General features: G+C 43.8%; 1 protein-coding gene across 1 annotated transcript in view; it reads left to right on the top strand.

Annotated features, from left to right (window-relative positions):
• C5H1orf21 (chromosome 5 C1orf21 homolog) overlaps positions 1 to 18,150 on the top strand; it is a 199,792-nt gene that overhangs the window by 95,370 nt on the left and 86,272 nt on the right. The window contains exon 3 of the mRNA XM_021198472.2: positions 14,357 to 14,451. Coding sequence (XP_021054131.1) covers positions 14,357 to 14,451 — 95 coding nt within the window. The remainder of the gene's footprint in view (positions 1 to 14,356; positions 14,452 to 18,150) is intronic.

The following is an 18,150-nucleotide window of genomic DNA, read 5'->3' as shown; positions in this document are numbered from 1 at the left end:
TATGCTGAGACGACATTATTACTAAACTGTGACAAAGCCAGCTAAGTCACGGTATGACAGTATAGCCTTTGTCTTTTGGGGGATTGGACACGACCTACTTATTCTTTTGAATCGATGCGGTCTTCAAAGAAATGATGTGTGCATGTCTTAGGTTACATGAAGATACTCTTCATGAAGACCATCAAGGAAGCTGGTAAAATGGCCAGGTGACCTGAGTTCAATGCCAACACACACATAAAAAGCCAGGTGTAGTGCTGGAGAGGTAACGACAGGTGGATATCTGGGGTTCACTGGCCAGCCGGTCTCATCAAAACTGTAAGCGCCACATTGAGTGACACAACTGTCTTAGAATATAGGTGGAGGGTGATTGAGGAAAACACTCAGTATCGACCTCTGGCCTCTAAATGAATTTAGACACATGTGAATGCATACCTGTATGCATGCCATGTGTGCATACACACATGCATGCACTCACACAAGGACAACCACTAAGCTTTGGGAGTCATCACTGCCTGCTCCCATTGTTTCAGGGAGTTCTGAACCTTTGCCTGTTTCCAAAGGGGAAGAATGAGACACATTGGGAGGAGTCTGTAGTACTGCATCATTCCTGTGGAACAGCAGGAGAGACATAGTATCTGTGAGATGTGCACCTCCATGAGACAGCAAGAGTATGGTATAGCGAGCTAGCCCTCCCTTAAGTGTTCTTCAGCTATGAAATATTTTCAGTTGAGCAGTTTGTGGTCATACATTGTTGTCACAGTTTAATTGCATTTCTGATTACAATGTTCTAAACTGTGAGGAAAATTGCCCCAGCCACTTAAGTGCTCCTAAGCTACTAATCCTCTGTAAGGAGTGTTGATTGGCTAGTTACAAGGTTAAGAGTGTTCCATGGGAATGAGTCTATAGGAGAAGACACTGTATGCTTGCTGGGTATGAGTACCAAAGGTATAGATTCGGTCATCCCACCCTCAGACTTTAAACTGTCTTACAAGAAAAATGTCTATGTGTAGGAAACTATTCATCAAGAAACTGGGGACAGGAATCAAGCACTAAAGAGCAGTGAGTGTCCTGTGGCCCGAATGTCCACTAGTCCCCTGTCCACCAGTCCCCTGCCCACCAGTCCCCTGCCCACCAGTCCCCTGTCCACCAGTGCCCTGTCCACCAGTCCCCTGTCCACCAGGCCCCTGTCCACCAGTTCCCTGCCCACCAATTCCCTGTCCACCAGTGCCCTGATGTTCATGCTCTGAATGTTCATGTCACCTCTCAAGTTAGTGAGATTCTACTCCCAACTTAATGTTAAAGGTTAGGACTTTGGAGATGTGCTTAGGTCCCGAGACACCATTCATGAATGTTCTGAAGGTTTGCATAGGTCGCTTCTTGTAACATCTGGTCAGAAACTCTCCTCTTTTTGATTCCCGAGCCTCATTTCATCAGTGAACAATGAGTGCTATTGAAAGGGGAAATGAGGAAGCTGGAATGCTAGGCATGGAGAGGGATTAGGAAAACATCCAGAGACAGTGCCTTTGTTCTAGAAGCTTCCAATTCAGTGGGGGAACACCTTGGGTCACCTGTCTCACTGATTTATTAAGCACTATAGAAATGAGGCTTTCTTGTCCCTGGCTTGCCATATGGGCAGCCATAGAGAGTTACTAGGAAGTGGTAACTACTGTGATTCTTCAGGTGACAGTGACATCAGAGCTCTGAAGATTGCCTTCTTATTGTTACTTCCTCCTGAGCCAACTTTGGGTGCTATCCTCTGGGCAGTGTGATCCCAAGGAAAGCCAGGGGTACCGGTGTTTAAATGCAGATGGCTTGAGACTCATCTGATGTTTGGTACTGCTTGGCTCTTGAGCTCCTTGGACCATACGAAAACGGTGTGCACCAGATAATTAATGTCACAATAGTAGTGTGTATATAAAAGTTCTGCTAGCATATAACTATCCGTTACTGTTTAAATATGCATAGAAATTATCTTTGAAAGTTCTTAAGATTTTTTTTTATAATAAAAGCTTAGCTAAAAAGTGCCGTAAGTGGGGAGGGATGAAGACTATGAGGGTCAAACATAGTTTCTGCAGTCCACTTCCTTTTACTCATAACCCATATTTGGAGGTGTATGAATATTCATATATGAATGTGTATGTATATGAATATTTTAAATTTCATTAAAATGATTTTATGAGCATTTGTGTATGTATGACTATTAAGAAATCTTTTGGGGCTGGAGAGACAACTCAGAAGTTAAGAGCACATATTGCCCTTGCATAGGGTCTCCATTCCCAGCACCCACGTTAAGTGGCTCACAAGTACTCTGAGGGTTGCAGGGATCCAGCGCCCTCTCTGGCCTCCTCAGGCATTGCACTCAGGTGGTGCACATACACATACAGTACAAAATAGAAGTTAAAACAGAATGGAAGGTAGCAGAATAAAGGGAAACCAGAAATAGCACATCTACAGACTATAGCTCATCCTCCACACTACACAAGTCCTTCAAGCTGCGAGCAAAGCAACACGGGACCCAATCTCTATCCAGAACATGCTGCATTTCCATTTTGAAAACCATATTCAAAACAAACTAAATTACATTTGAATTCTCTTCCAGCCGTGGACATACGTTCTTTACTATGTAAATGTCACTGCTGATCTTGATAGGCATCCACAGAGGAAATTGTCAGATTATATATGAAGACGGGCCTTTGCGTCTATTATGTCATCCACATGGCAGCATTTTTTTATTAAATTTCTAGTTCTGATTACCTCCTTTCACTCAAGAAATGTCTTTACCTCACAGAGCTCCTGCCTTGAGAGAAGGGCTGTTCTCCTATGCCTTACCAAGTTTTCCTGACGCAGCTGTTAGATTAGCAAAGTGTTAGAGAGAAAAATGCTGTGGTTTTAGTTCTAGTGCAACTCTCAAAATCAGAAGTACCCACTTAAGAAATACTAATTGTGCAAATATTATTAAAAGAAAGCTTGACTCTTGCCAGCAGATAAAAGATGTAATTAGACAGTGCCCATTTTACTGACGTAATTAGACGACCAAGGATCATAAAACCGGAAATGAGCCAGGCAATAGCTGGAAGGACAGATAAATATCATCAGACAGGGAAGAGGGCACAGAGAGAAAGAAATGGGATCAATAGGTGACAGGGTGGCTTGTTCAGATTTATTGGCCAGGAAAAGTCAAGGAGTTGGCTTTTACACACACCCGAAAGACAGAAGCCAGGAGAGCGCTTGAGACAGCAGAATGTTTACAGAAGAGGAACCCTAGGCTGTCTGAGAAGGAACTGTCTGGTGGGTCCCAGGAGGGAAGCTTGAGACTCTGGTGCCCAGGTGATACTCAAAGAGGACCAGCTAGACCCAGTAGCTGAGGCCAAGATGCAGGAGAGGGTTCCTAGTGGATGAAGTCTAACTTTGGTTTTAAACTTAAAGAATTACCCAGGCTGAGAGGGGTCAATGGATGCGCTGTCATGGTCACATAGAAGAAAATCTGATACTCAGATGCACAGTTGGGTGGCTGACCATAGTTAGTAACAATGCCATTTGTGTTTGAGAATAAGCAGAAGCAGGGATATTTAAATGTTTTAGCCACAGATAAATGTTGTTCAAAATGGGGTCATAACCCTGATTTGGTCATTGCATGTTGCACATATACAGGAACAGAACAATGTCCTCTAAATGTTTGTATGTATTGTTTGTTAGTCAAAAAGTTATAAAGAACTTTTTTATAAAATACACTCCTGGCTGTCATGTAGGGAATCAACTGTAGGTGAGAGAGAGGCATAATGTGGTACCTCTTTAATCTCTGCTTTTGGGGTGCAGAAGTGGGTGTTTCTCTGTGAGCCTGAGGCTACCCCAGTCTATATAGTGAGTTCTAGGCCAGCCAGGGTTATGCCATGAGACTGTCTCTGTTTCTGACTCTGACTCTGTTAGAGTGGAAGAGCGGTTAAGAGCTCTTTCCCATTGTTCTGTGGTGATGGGGTCTGAACTAGAGTTGCCAACTGGAATGGGGAGCCCCGTCCGAGTTTGGGGTTTATGTGAAGAATGGTTAAGCATGTGCCTCATCACATCCCTCTTAGCCCTGGTTTTCTCCATGGGGCTGGAGTGGTAGAAGTTTGTACCAAGAGAAGCTTCCCTCCTGAAGCCAAGGTATCCTCGAAGCTTCGCAGTGTGGGATGACCACGAAACTTGAGCATTCGGAAGTGTACCAAGCTGGGCTGAGAGATTAATATGGTCAGAGCCTTTGTAGGTTAATGTCCCTGCTTTGCTTTTACATTTGATTCTGGCTGAGAGGTGAAGAACAGGCGTAGAGGTGATGGTGATGTGCTTACTTGAGAGTCCAGGGCTCACCTGTGCACAGGCACATGGTAGAGAACCACTTCTGGTCTCTAGGAGCCACAGAATCCAGTTACTCTCTGATGCACCCAACCTAAGCACGAGGGGGGAGTTCTAAACATTTGGTGTTTGTTTAGTTGGAGTGCATTATTCCTTGGTTGGGGGCCAGGACTCCCAAAAAGGCATGGGTATGCCTTCCTCTCTATAAGTCATTTCTGTCCTTCTGCCACAGTCTCTCGAGTCACCCATTCTTGTTACACCTCACGGTTCTCCGAGTGCTTATTTTTGTATTTTCTGTCTGCCCTCAGCTTTGGTCCCTGTCCCCAGCCTCTCCATTTCAGAAGCATTCACTGCTTCCTCCCTAGGTAGCAGCAGGAACAGCTGATGCTACAGGAGAGAAAGTGTCCACTTAAAACATTGCCGTATGTGGAGTCGAAGCAAGCACCCAGATAACTTCCCACTGGGACCCTGCAGTGCTCTCTCATCTGCCTTCCCTCTGTTCCCACCATCCCTACCCTAAGAGCATCGGGAGTCTTTGGAGTGCTTACAGTGGGGAAACATGCCCCATAGCGCGATACAGTGCCTCTGCCAGCCTCCTGTCAGACACATTGATGTTTGTGTGAAGGTGATCAATGTTGATTGGCCTGATCACTTACGGATTGTGGGGAGCAGTCAACAGACCAAGAATCTTGGAAGACGAAGGAGTAGAAGTAGTCAAATGGCCATGAGGAAGGCAAGAAAAGGGAACAGTAGACTGAGATGCTTAACATGGCGTTTGTGAGCCAAAGCCAGGCCCACCCATAGAGCCTCCTGAAGGAGCCATGAGGGCAGCTGAAGGTGATTACTGGCTTTATAAGGATGCAACAAGAGGTACAGGCTTATCAAGGGAAAGGCGAGCTGAGCCAGCAGACTCCCGGTATTTCCGCTGCTCATTAACAACATTTATGGACGAAGGAAGCGGAGAGTATTTTTCAGAAGTAAAGAAATGACATTATTTTACCATGAAATATGGTCCAGATGTGTTTTTCTATTTTAAAAGTCCGATCACACTGCTTGTATCAGGGAATGACTTGAGCTGAAAATGACTCCCTCCATTTTCTTTCCATTCTTTCTAATAATGACTTCGCTGCTGCCAAAGTCTTTTTAATAGTTCTGTAACCCAGGTAAAGCCAGGCTCCTGGAGGCCAGCATCAGTATTAAAAGGAACACCTTACATCATTGAAAAGCCATTCAACCTTTTAGTGAATGACCCCTAAAGCCTGCAAAGCCCTCTCATTCATGATCAGCACATTGGAACTTACGGATTCCGTCATGAATCTCTGTCATTGGCGGTTTCTATCTTTTTTCTTTTGAACTTCAACCTCAAAACTCTTTTCTTGAATGCCCTGCAACTATCTCTCCAGTCCAGTCAACCAAGGGCTTCCTGCTTCTCCTGACCTCTCTCCTCTTTAGCCTGCACCTCAGGTGTCACAGACGGGCCAGGTTCCCTGGCTAACCTCCCTCCGCCTCTCAGTCTGTACCACAGATCTCACCAGTCCATCTGCCCGAGGCAAGGCAGCCTTCTTCTTGACTCCCAAGATGTCAGGTGCTTCCAGACAAATGAGGCAAACATTTTTTTTTGTATTCTGTCATGATTTTCTGAGAATTTTTCCTCTACCAGAAATTCACTCAAATCAGGATCCAGTGAAAGGAATTAAGTCAAATGAACATAGTCATTAGATTGTGGTTCTTCACACACACACTCACACATACACACTCGCTCGCTCGCTCGCTCACTCACTCACTCACTCACTCTCCTTTGCCTTAACAAGAGGGTAAAGGGGAGTTTTCTGGTGTTGGCTCAGAGGACAAGGCCTACTCCAGAAGGAGTATGAGGTTCTCCTGAAGTAAACATGAGTGGCCATGGCTGAGGCACAAGGATCAGGATCCACTGGGGTCGAGGTTGTTTGAACTTTTACAGACACAAAACAAAACAAAGCCAAGAATCAATATGAACGGAATTCATTGATGGGCACACCGGGTAGGCTCGTCAGAGCAGAGCAGGGGCCGTCTCAGATGCTGCCCTTAGAAGCAAATCATCTACTATGTCATACATTTCGGATGTTTTACCTCATAGTGACAAAGACGTTCAGTCAGATATAGTGTTTATTGAGAGGACTAAAGACACTTTTGTAGCTTTCCGCCTCCCTACAATCATGACTTTCCACACAGTCTGTAGGGTCAACTCCAGAGAACTTCAGTTTGCAATGGATGATCCTACACTGCCCTAATCAGCCATTGTATAAATCCGTGAGCGTGTTTGCTGGAGGACGTGACTACAGATGAAACAGCTGCAGTGTATTACAAAGACAGCCTGTGCTCCTGGCCATCCAGGGAGTGGTGGGGTCACCGGTCCTATGCAGAAAGGACACATGGGACACCGTAGCAACATCGTTATGCATTAACTCCTGTTGCTCTATAGTTTGCCTAAAAGAGAATGTCGGTGTTTGCATTTATTTTAGATTTTAAATGAAACATATACAAATGTATTGTGTAAATTCTGTTACAGACCAGTTCTGAAACTCTGCCATATAATAACCCAGTCAATGTTCCGTGAAATTGAACCATTATTGCCACTAGAAGGAATTTTTAACTGATTTTTGCTTACCTTTTGTTTAAATATAAACAAGCATTATATTTCCCTATTGAATAAACACACAAAAAGGCACAAGGAATTTTATAATAGTGATAGTCACATACTTAGATTATGCAGTATCTCAGCAGGGCTGTAAATATGCACAATAGCTGTACTTTCTCTAGTAGAATCCTAAGGGTTAGATGCTACCGAAGTTCAGTCCCCACAAGTTTAATCCAAAATTCTCCTTGTTCTTTTCAAGCAGTTGGGATCTTTAGGCCATTGACCCTTAAATGTTTTTTTATTCATCAGGATTTGATCTAAACCCCGAAAAGAATAGAAATGCCTAGAATGTGCAAAAACCTTATAGAGTTCTTTGAAACATTAGGAGCAGGGTGTGTGTAACTATCCTAGAAACTATTCAGCAATGACCATCACAGCAGAGCCGACGAGATCACTTTATACAAGGGCACTTAGGAAGTTAAGGTTAAGGACTGCCTGGCTCGGGCACTTGATGGCAGTTTGTGTTCTCCAGTGGAGTGTGTTTCATGCATAACGCCGTTCCAAATTTAGAGTCCATCTGGTAAACCTTGGCAGAGAGATGTTCTCAGGCTTTGTGTGCTGAGGGATATGCCCAAGCAATTCTCAGAGTAGTATCTCTCTCTCTCTCTCTCTCTCTCTCTCTCTCTCTCTCTCTCTCTCTCTCTCTCTCTCTCTCTCCAGCTATGCTCCCCGGAACCATCTACACCCCTGCCCCCCATTCCCCTACATCGTTTATCACAGAACCCAGCACCTAGTGTATATTTGATAGGAGTTTCCCAAATGAGGGACGATTAAAAGTGAACTTTGATCTGCTGCATGACCAAAGCCATCAATGTTTTGTGCACTTGAATACTTGCACCGCTGAACTTCAGTCCAACAAATGTCACACGCTGAGCGTTTGCTACTAAGGCGAACATAATACTCAGCTGTAGAGAATGGGATGCTGAGAGGGGAAGTTGGAAAACATGAGGATGTAAGTTACAGATAGGAGTTAAAGTGCCTGGGCTCCCGGTTTCACTCTTTGTAAGCTGTGTGCAAAACGAAGGGGAGATGGACTGGGAAGCAAGGGGAGACGCAAGGGAAGAAGGGACACAGAGAGTAAGGCGTATCTGATGAAAAATGTCCAAATTCGATCCAAAGCAGCGATCCAGAGTTCAGGAGGCTCAGTAGAGCCCCCGAGAAGAAAAAGGCTGTGTAATACAGGCTGTGTGCTGTGGGCTTCCTCCGCTCCCATCCTCGCACACACCCAGCCTCAGTTTCTCCCTTTCTGCTGTACATGTTTGAACGCATCCATTAAACACCCTTCTTCAACAAAAATAACCTTTTGACTGGACAGGAAAGAAAGTTTGAGAAAATAAGTTTGAAGCATGCCTTTGTGGGTCACTGCAGTGGAAGGGCAAAGAGAGGTAGCTGTGAGCGAGCGCGCTGGAGGCCTGCAGAGTGGCAGAGCTAAGGGAGGTGTTTGAAGAGGAGGTGGTTTAACATCAAACATGCTTTTTGCCTGCTAATACTATTGGCTCAGCTCTAGCCTTCTGCTCAGGATAGGAGGAAATGCCTCATCTCTCCTCCAATATCACAAGGCTGTCTCCTCCCAAGATGTACTATGAGAGTTTCTATACTCTTTGGGACCCGGCTCAAAAGGGGCTTCTAGGAAGGAAGCAGAAAAGAAAACCATCTCCTCTGTATTTTCTGCGAAGACAAAGGCTTTTAAGTGCAAACCATTCAAGTGTGTGTGTGTGTGTGTATTTGTGCATGTGAGGGTATATGTGTATCTTTCAGAATGTATAATTGTGTTTGAGTGTATATTTGAGTGTATATATGAGTGTGAGTATTTGAGTGTGTGTAAGATTGTCTATGTGTGTATTTGTGAGTTTGTATATATTTATATGTGTGTATTTCTGTGTGAGTGTGTGTGTCACTGTTGTTTAATTTCAGTTCTTGTGACAAAGTTTAGTAGTTTGACTCCCATGCATATCTTTGTGCTTTCAAATTCACACTTCCAAATGGTTGACAGTCATTAGTGGGATAAGGAAGCATCAACCCCTCTCCCCTTTTTAAAGATTTTTTAAATTTTCATTTTTGTTTATATGTATAAATGCATACCATGTGATGTATATGAATGCCTACAGAGACCAGAGAAAGTCATCAGGTCCACCGGAAGTACAGTGAAAGGCGGTTGTGAACCCCGATGACCGGGATCTTTAGCTAGGGCAGTCCATGCTTGTGAGCCTGCTCTACCGCTTCAGCTCTGGACTGACCCTTCTAAGTGAAAAGTTGAACCAACTCTGTTTTTGAGGAAACCCCATTTAAACTCCAGTTCAAGGAAGAAAAATCACAAAGTCCTCCTGAGCAAACACCCTATAACAACCCGCCCTGAGCAACGCCCAAGCTACAATAGCAGGATCAAGGCACATGGAGATAACCCAAGACATCCTGCAGAGAACAGATAACCGGACCATCCTGTGTGTCAGGTGGTTCTGCCCTCGTGTTCAGATCCTGAAGTTTACACCAGAAATGAGTTTTTAAAATATTAATTTGCTGATCTGTATGGAAATTCCCCAAGTTTGCTGTAACCACAGTAAGTACCCTGTACCCTTAGACTCAAGGCTCCCACTCTGACCTGCTGCTCTGGGTCTTGCTTGAGAGCTCACAATAAAGACCCTTATATGTTTCCATGGGAATCAGCTCCTCAGTGGTCTTTGGGTACCTGCAACTTGGGCATAACACCAAGTGCAATCCCTAAGGTGCTCTCTGCTGACTTCCAGGTTTATAGATGGATCTGCAACAGGCTCCTTAGTAGTAGTAATCCCTGTCTTTGGGACTGGAGAGATGGCTCAGCAGTTCAGAGCGATGGCTGCTCTTTGAGAAGATCCAAGTTCCATTTCTAGCACCATGGTGGCTAACCGCTCTCTGTAACTCCAGTTTCAGGAGATTTGAAACTGTCTTCTGCCTCATAGGTCACTCATTGCATTAGTGAAGTGCAGACATGTGTGCAAACAAAAGACCCATACGCACCGAGTAATAACAAATTAAATGTTTCCAAACAAAGCAAGCAAGCAAACAAACAAAACCTCACCCTGGTTTTAATCAATTAGAGGGAGATAAGTGCTGTTCTAATTTCAGGATTATTAGAAGTCAGAATTTTCACAAGCATTACAGATAGAAGAGAAGGAATTCAGAAGCTTTCCAGGAAGGGTCCTTCAGCTAAGAAGAGCTCTTACAGTTGTTTTCCATGACAGTAAAAATCTGAATCAGCTTTGCCACCCTTTTTTTTTCTCCTCTTTTTCCTCAATGGCTGCTACCAAACAATCCCTAATTCTCGATGCTGTTACCTTGAATAAGATGCTAAAAATCCCACCACAGATTTGTTTTGACTGGAATCCTGAACGTGTTTACAGGGGCTGAACAGCCGGCCTGTGCTCCTGACTTGCATTTTAATAAGCCACCTGACAAGATCCACAGGAAGAGAGGGAACAGATGTGAGGGAGAAAGACCATCCCGCCTCTGCTCATCAAGTGGCCACACCTTGCTGCTATCAGGACACTGGCTTGTAGTGGTGGCTGTCCCCCAATGCAGGCTCTGATAAAAGGGCTGAGCTCAAATATGAACTCTTCTGTGCCTTTGACAAAAGGAAATCTAGATTTCAATAGTGAATGTCCTGCCACCATAACCCAAAATGCTCCGTCCACCCCACCCTGAGGTCTGAAGAAGAGAGCCTGTCCTGTGGGTCTCATCTCTACGGAAATGAGTGACATCTTCATTGAGGGCTGTCTGTCTCCAGATGCACATCTTCATTTCAGGCACCAGCCTTCAGAAATCTGATGGGCCCTTTTATATTAGTTTGCTTTATTTTATTAAGTATTTGGGTTGTGTGTGTGTGTGTATGTGTGTGTGTTTTTTTTTAAATTGTGGCTTTTTGCTGACTTCTTGTGTAATCCCAGGCTGGATTTTTGCATAGTGTGCTCTGTAAGTAGTGACGATAAGCCAAGTTTACAGTCCTAGATGTTTGTTTTCTCCTTAGTTGTACAGTGTATTGTCCCAACAGTGCCCTGGCCAGCCAGCCAGGCTGCTAAGGACACCCTAAAACCTGCCTGCTGTCTAAGTTGGTCAGGATTCTGTGTCGATGAAAAGAAAGGAAGAAAGCCCATGTTTGCAGTAATGTTACTGTGAAAGTCATGTCACCAAGAGCTTTTCCATTTCCTTGGAGAAATAGATTAATAGCTGGTTTATTCCTTTCAGTTGTGATCCTGCAGGGGCTGAGGAAAGAAAGTGAATGTTTCCTGTGCTGCTCAGCATCTGCTCAGACTGGACTGTGGTGGACCAGATGGGAGAGGGCCATGGGCAAGGGAAGAAGGGCGACCCTTTCCGGGGGACCCCTGTGTTGTGTACTGTGCAGGGAGCTGCCTGGTCTTACAGAAGTCTCTGCTGTGTTCTGTAATGATGTGTGATCTTCCCTGCCCTGTTGCATGAGGCTTGGGGCCCTGAGTAGAGCAGGGTCTACCAGATTGTGATAGTGGTTATATCTAATAATTGAAGGCTCAACTAAGCATGCATTTGTTCAATTAAACCATAGCAATTATGTCATTGTATTGTGACTTATAACCGTTAATGCCTCAAACCAAAGTTGGGATGCTTTTTTTTTTTTTTAATTTTTATGTTTTTACCTTTATTTTGATCTCTGCATGATTATACTGGGAACATAATTATGTCTGTTCTTTTTTAATTAGCAGTGTTTTGCAATTCATGAGTAAACAATCCTTAATTAAATGTGTTGGTATTATTAACTTCCTTTTTTCATCTGAATAGCAAATCAGAGGATGAGCTTCTCTTGTTTGTTCTTTATTTTGAGATAGCATTTGCTGGGTAGCCCAAACTGATCTCAGACTCACCATGTAGCATAGGCTGGCCTCAGCATCAAAATCTCCCTGCCTCAGTCTTACGTGTTGGGATAACACACATGAGCCATCATAACAGGCTGTGAAATACTTTTACTTTGTATTTGTTGATTCAAATCTATCTCTGAACTTGATCATTTTAGACTTAGGATTCCTGAAGGACTCATTACTGTAATTGTACACAAGTATCTCAAATTTATTTAGAAGCAAGTTGAAATGGGGCACGGGAGGTGGCTCAGTTGGTAAATTGCTTGTCACTCAGACATGAGGACCTGAGTTCAGATCCCCAGCACTGATGTAAAAAGCCAGGTGAGAGGGTGCACTTCTAAAATCCCACTACTGGCGAGGCAGAGATGGGGTTATCCCTGGGACTTGCTGGTCAGGCAGGTTAACTGAATCATAAAGTCCAGTTTCTGCAAGAGACCCTGTTTTAAAAAGTGATGCAGGAAAACTCCAGACATTGCCTCTGGCTACCACATGAATCCAGAACACATGTACACACCACATTCATGCACAAACATACAATAGAAATAAAGAAAAAGTTAATAGATTCAGTATCTACCTTGATTTACCAAGTGGGGGAAAAAAAACCACAAATGGCTTGGTCATGAACACTGGGTCTTTTTCTATGCCTACATGCAAATCTCATTAGCTTCATGAGGCTGAGAGAAACATTTGACAAGCACAAGCGGATGTAACTATAGCTAGATTTCAGAAATACTGCGTTAAGAGGAAGGGTGGAAGGATGGCCGAGGGTCAGCTACTAATCTGGGCCCTTGGGGCTCTCAGAGACTGAATCACCAACCAAAGAGTAAACGGGCTGGACCTAGGCCTTCCCACACATACGTAGCAAATGTGCAGCTTGGCCTTCATGTGGGTCCTGAACAACTGGAATGGCGGCTGTCCCAAAAGCTGTTGCCTGTCCATGGGATATGTTCTTCTAGCTGGGCTGTCTTGTCTGGCCTCAGTGGGAGAGGATGCACCTAGCCTCAGAGAGACTTGAAGTGCCAGGGTGGGGGGATACTCAGGGGTCCCCACCCACTCAGAGGAGAAGAAGAGGGAGGTATGAGGAGAAGGATTATGGGGGGGGGGAATGGCCAGGAGTGGGGCAGTGAGCAGGATGTAATGTGGATAGGTAAAATAATAATAATGATAATAATAATTAATAACAGAGGTAGGGTGGAGAAACTACAACTACATTAGAAAATTGTAAATTATGAATGTTAGTACAGGACATTTTTAAGGAATATACTCATTGTACTCATAGGCCTTAAGAAAATATGTTACAGCTTTTTAGCATAAAGTAAAACTTGGTGTGCTGGGCAGTGGTGGCGCACGCCTGTAATCCCAGCACTTGGGAGGCAGAGGCAGGCGGATTTCTGAGTTCGAGGCCAGCCTGGTCTACAGAGTGAGTTCCAGGATGGCCAGGGCTACACAGAGAAACCCTGTCTCAAAAAAAAAAAAAAAAAAAACTTGGTGATGAGCAACTCTCTCTTAGAGGTGACTCTACTATTTTCGAGGCAATTTGCTGATGAAGTTTTCTAAGTCCACAATTTTCATGATTTTTCTCCCTCTACAAGTTGGACCAAAGATGAGTCAAAAATCACACTTGTTTTTGAACTCAATGTACCCAAGTCGTTTCCTGTTGACAGGAATCTGGTGAAAATGTCATCTTTGTCATCGCCAAATCTCTGTCCTAGAGAAGGACTTTGACTGCCAGCTTTTCTGAGTTTTGTCCCATGATGGATTTGACTGAGATTCATGTTCTCTTCTCAAGTGTAGGTTCCCTCTACATCCCTCTGAACTATCCACCATGGGACCTTACCAAACCCACTTAGAACTAATTGATAGTTTAGCTCTGTGCTTGTAACTTTATAGACATTAAAGTATAGAAGTACAGTAACTGTGGAGTGCTCGGATATAATGGGAAGAGCCCTGAAATGAAAAAAAAAAAAAAAAAATCCATTTCCAATTGGTCTTATTTGTTGGTACAACTCTATAGTCATAAACAGTTCTATACTTTTCAAAACGGGGAAGAATGAATGTGTGACTGTCCAGCTGAACTACACTGCTGCAGTTCCACAGTTCCACTGCTGCAGGACCACACTTGTAGTTTCCTAGGGAAAAAGGAGGTTGTTCTCGAACCTCTTAGGCTGGTGTGCAGTGTCTCCCAGTATGCCTGGATTCCAGGGACTTCCAGAGTTGGAAGCGCCTGCATCTTCAGGGTCTGCTCCGTGTGTAACGTCAGTGGTCACACAGGGTCTCTCTGAGTTGGACCACTCAGCCAACCCTCCAGCAGGCAAGGCAGAGCACCTGCTGCCAGGGACCCAAGATGTCCATGCTGGCTTCTTCCAGACTATTCCAGATGAGCCACGTGTAAAAGCTGTATGGGAAAGAGTCTAATGGAGGGCTTTTGCTTTGCTGACACTTCTCTGCCACTGGGGTAAAAAATTCCTTCTTTTTGTTTGTCATTCAGATGAGTATAGGATCAAACCTGTGGAAGAGGTCAAATACATGAAAAACGGGGCAGAAGAGGAGCAGAAAATAGCAGCCAGAAACCAAGAAAACCTGGTAAGAGCTGAAGTTCTCCTTTAACATTGACTTGCGGTGACTATTGTTTAAAAACCCTGCATCACACATTGATTTGAGGCTCACACCCTGGTTGAAGATTTCTTGAAAATGCTGTAGCTATTCTTAGCTTGCCTGGAAGCCGCACCATTGCCCTGTATCCTGTTTGTCTCCGAATAGGTCCCTTTTTAATCCTGATAAGAAATCCTCAGGGACAATGCAGCAAAATTATTAATGTTTGCAGAAGTGAAGTTGGAACCCCTGATGTCGGATTGAGATGGGCTGGAGATAGACCTACCCCCTCGCCCTCTAACACGGATCCAAGTCAGGATGAATAGTAGAGTTTTGTTATTTGAAACCTGTAATGAGGAAGTTGCCTTTCAAAAGAAAACCACAGAATTCTAGAATAAGTCCACATCCAAAGAGCCCATTCTTCACATTCATGGTGTCAGAGCTACTGTGCATCTGAGTTCATGTGCGACGTGTGATGATGGGGGCTGGGGTATCATTCACTGTGCACATTCTTCCCAGCAACACATCTCAATCAAATATTTAGGCAGTTACATTAATTGATTTCTCAGAGGTTAAAATAATTAAAAGTGCACATTTATTCGGTTGCCCTGGTGCATAATGAATTTCGTTCGTATTTTGCATATATCTTATGTTTAGATTATATGTGATTGAGTGCATGTACTTTTTAGGATTTTTTTTTTAGGATTTTGTGTATCAGTAAGTATTTTTGCTCCACCGACATTTTTTCTAATACATGTTTCATTCCGTAATGACCTCTACTGTAGCACAGGGGTCGACACAGTATTAGCCCCTCCTCATGCCTGCCATTTTCCATCAGGATTCTAGTGGGTGTTAGAGGCGATGGGTTTTGCTTCCTTCATTCTCTTCTAAACATGTGACCAACAGCTCTAAATAGTAAAATGTCAGCAAGGGAATATTTTACATTTTAAGTATTGAAAATAAAGGACTTCTCAGCAGTGGGGGAGAGGGGGGACGGGTGCCTGGGACAGGCAGGCGCTCAGGCTCCATCCCCACCACACAGACTGGGGGAAGAGGGTATTGAGAAGAGTCTAGATAATGACATATTTCATAAATGGCATTTAGATTTCTAGCCGCAATTCTTAAATGCATGGGGAAAGGACGATGACCAAAGAGTAGAAGTTAGTGTTGCCAGGCTTCTCACATGAAGGTTTGTAGTTGCTGTTTATCACCAACACCAACAGGTAAAGCAAAGACCTGGGTAGGCGAGATGCTCAGTACTAGAGAGCAGAGTTTTCCTTGCTTGATGCAGTGTGGGTTCAAGGACTAGATCTCGGCACTGATGTTGGAAGCTGGCCTGGGACAGCTTGGCCTTGGCTCCCCCCTTTTGTACCTCTGTTCAATGTGCTTGTCCCTTGGAAACCTGAGGAAGCTGGGGACTGAAGTTGTCCTCACTGCTCATCCTGCTGAGACCAGCACAATCTGCCCCACTCCACTCCCTTTCACATCCTTGCAAGCACATTCCTGGTTGCTCTATGCTCAGTGTCCCATGCAAGCCAAACACACTTGAAGAGAGAGGCTTAGGGTCATTCTGGCTGATTTGTGTGACAGGTATGGCAACCCCGCGCCTTCATTTGGCCAAATGATTGGGATTTGTGCTGCCAATGACAGTTTTCCAGTGCACAAGCGTTCTTGTGGGAACAGGAGGAGATAGGATGAATGAGCAGGATGCTTTACAAAGTTAGAAGTGATTCTCAGTGATCTGTTAGTATGGTGTGTGTGTGGCTTATAGGTCAGTGCCTAGTCTCACAGGATACTCTGCCCAGCAGTCACTCCATAAATGCTTGTGGTCACTTGAGCCTTTCCGTCCGTTTCCATGGCTGATGAGTCTCCTCTGTGACCATCGCAGATGTACCCTGAATCCACAGCAGACATTTATCCTGATTTCTGTCATTGCTTTACATCTGCATACTCTAGTTTGGTTCTTACTCTATCTTCTTAAGCAAGGCAAAGTAGTAGATGGATTTGCTTTTCTTTTTTAACTATCAAAAAGCTATTCAGATACAAATGGCAACCTGAATTCCAGATTCTCCATTTCTAGCTTTAAAAGTTGGGCCTTAAGCTTCTGGAGTTCAGAATTAGAGAATTAGAAGAAGATATAGGGAAAGCTATGTCAGGTCTTTGCAAAGGGCGACTTTCTTCATGGCGACTTAGATAACAAGAGCTGTAAAGGGAGAACTTTCTTTCCTGATATCAGAGTCAAATTCTTTTGTAAAACAGAATAGCCGCAAGATGGAGGTGGTTAAGTAAGAGCTTTGGAGAAAACACTTGTGATCAGTACACAGGGAAAGGACTCATATCTGGGATACATAAAGAGTACCTCTAAATATACAAGGAAAGAAAGAAAGGAAAAGAAAGAAAGAAAGGAAAAGAAAGAAAGAAACGAATAGAAAGAAAGAAAAGAAAAGAAAGAAAGAAACGAATAGACCAAGTGGTTCACAGTAGAGCACAGACCCTCATAGGCATACAAAAAGCTGTTCTCCAAGCCCTGGACTGTGCATACTCTCTCAGAGACACATTTTCTTTGTGTGCCTGAAGGATACTACCCACAAGGCATGCTTCACTGGGGCCCTGGTGGGCTGCTCTCTAAACACACTTGAGCTTTTGTTCATTTGATTTTTCTCTTTCCCAGAGCCAGAGGTGTGCAGGTTCTCAAACCGGTTTATGCTGGTTGAATGTCATTGTAATTATGTAATTTAGTTAAATAATATGCAAGCCAGTGAAAAACCAGCATGGAGAGAGCTGTTACAGTGAAATTTAAATGGAATGCTTTGAAAAGTCTTGATGAAGGCGGGTTATTAAAAGCTTGCTGTTTAATTGAATTCTGCATTCCGATTCTTTTACGAGGTCATTACTTTCTAACTTCCCTTAAGAAATCAAACAGGAATCTCAGCTGTGCATTGAGGACTTGGTTGGTGAAGGAGGTGCAGAGGGGGTCCCCTCTCACTGTCCCTCATGGAAAGGAAAAGCCATTTTCTTGTGATAATAGAGGAGAAAAGAAATATACACCTTGGTATCTTAAAGTAAAATAATATTTTTAGTGGACATAAACATTTTATATGTCCCTACAATCACTCAATGACTTTAATTGCCAGTTTAAGTAGTGTCATCTAATACTACTTATTGTAATTAGGGACATGCAAATTAAAATGTGATCCCATTTTTCATCCATTTGGATTGGCAAAAACTTGAAATTTGATAATACCAGGCTTTGACCTGATGGTAGGAAGATATATGTTGATGTTCCAGCGGTAAACACCTCTCTCAGAGGGCAGTGTAGTGGTATCTCTGGCAGTTGAAACATGCATGGCTGTGACCCAGCACTTCTACAGCTGTGTACAACGGGCAGCTGCCTGCATGCAGGAGGAAGCTTGCATGAGACATTCATTAATTGTGCTGTTTATAGAAAGTTGAAGGCAGACCTTTCTTCCTGGCAGCAGGAGAACAGTAGTTACGTCACGCTAGGTAGCAATTACAAAAGGAGCTGGAACTGTTTTGGAGAAAACCATGCGGGTCTCCGTGTTGATATATGTATTGTGATGCCGTGTAGGATTCTTTAAAATGAGCCTGAAACAGCAGGGCTCTGGGCTTCCCCACAAATATCAGTGCGAGGGGGAAGATGAACAGATGTGCTCCAAACTAGTGGCACAC

Source organism: Mus pahari, chromosome 5 (genome assembly GCF_900095145.1).
Source record: "Mus pahari chromosome 5, PAHARI_EIJ_v1.1, whole genome shotgun sequence".
Classification (NCBI taxonomy): Eukaryota; Metazoa; Chordata; class Mammalia; order Rodentia; family Muridae; genus Mus; species Mus pahari.
The sequence above is the reverse complement of the archived record's forward strand: the minus strand, read 5'-3'. Positions and strand labels throughout refer to the sequence as shown.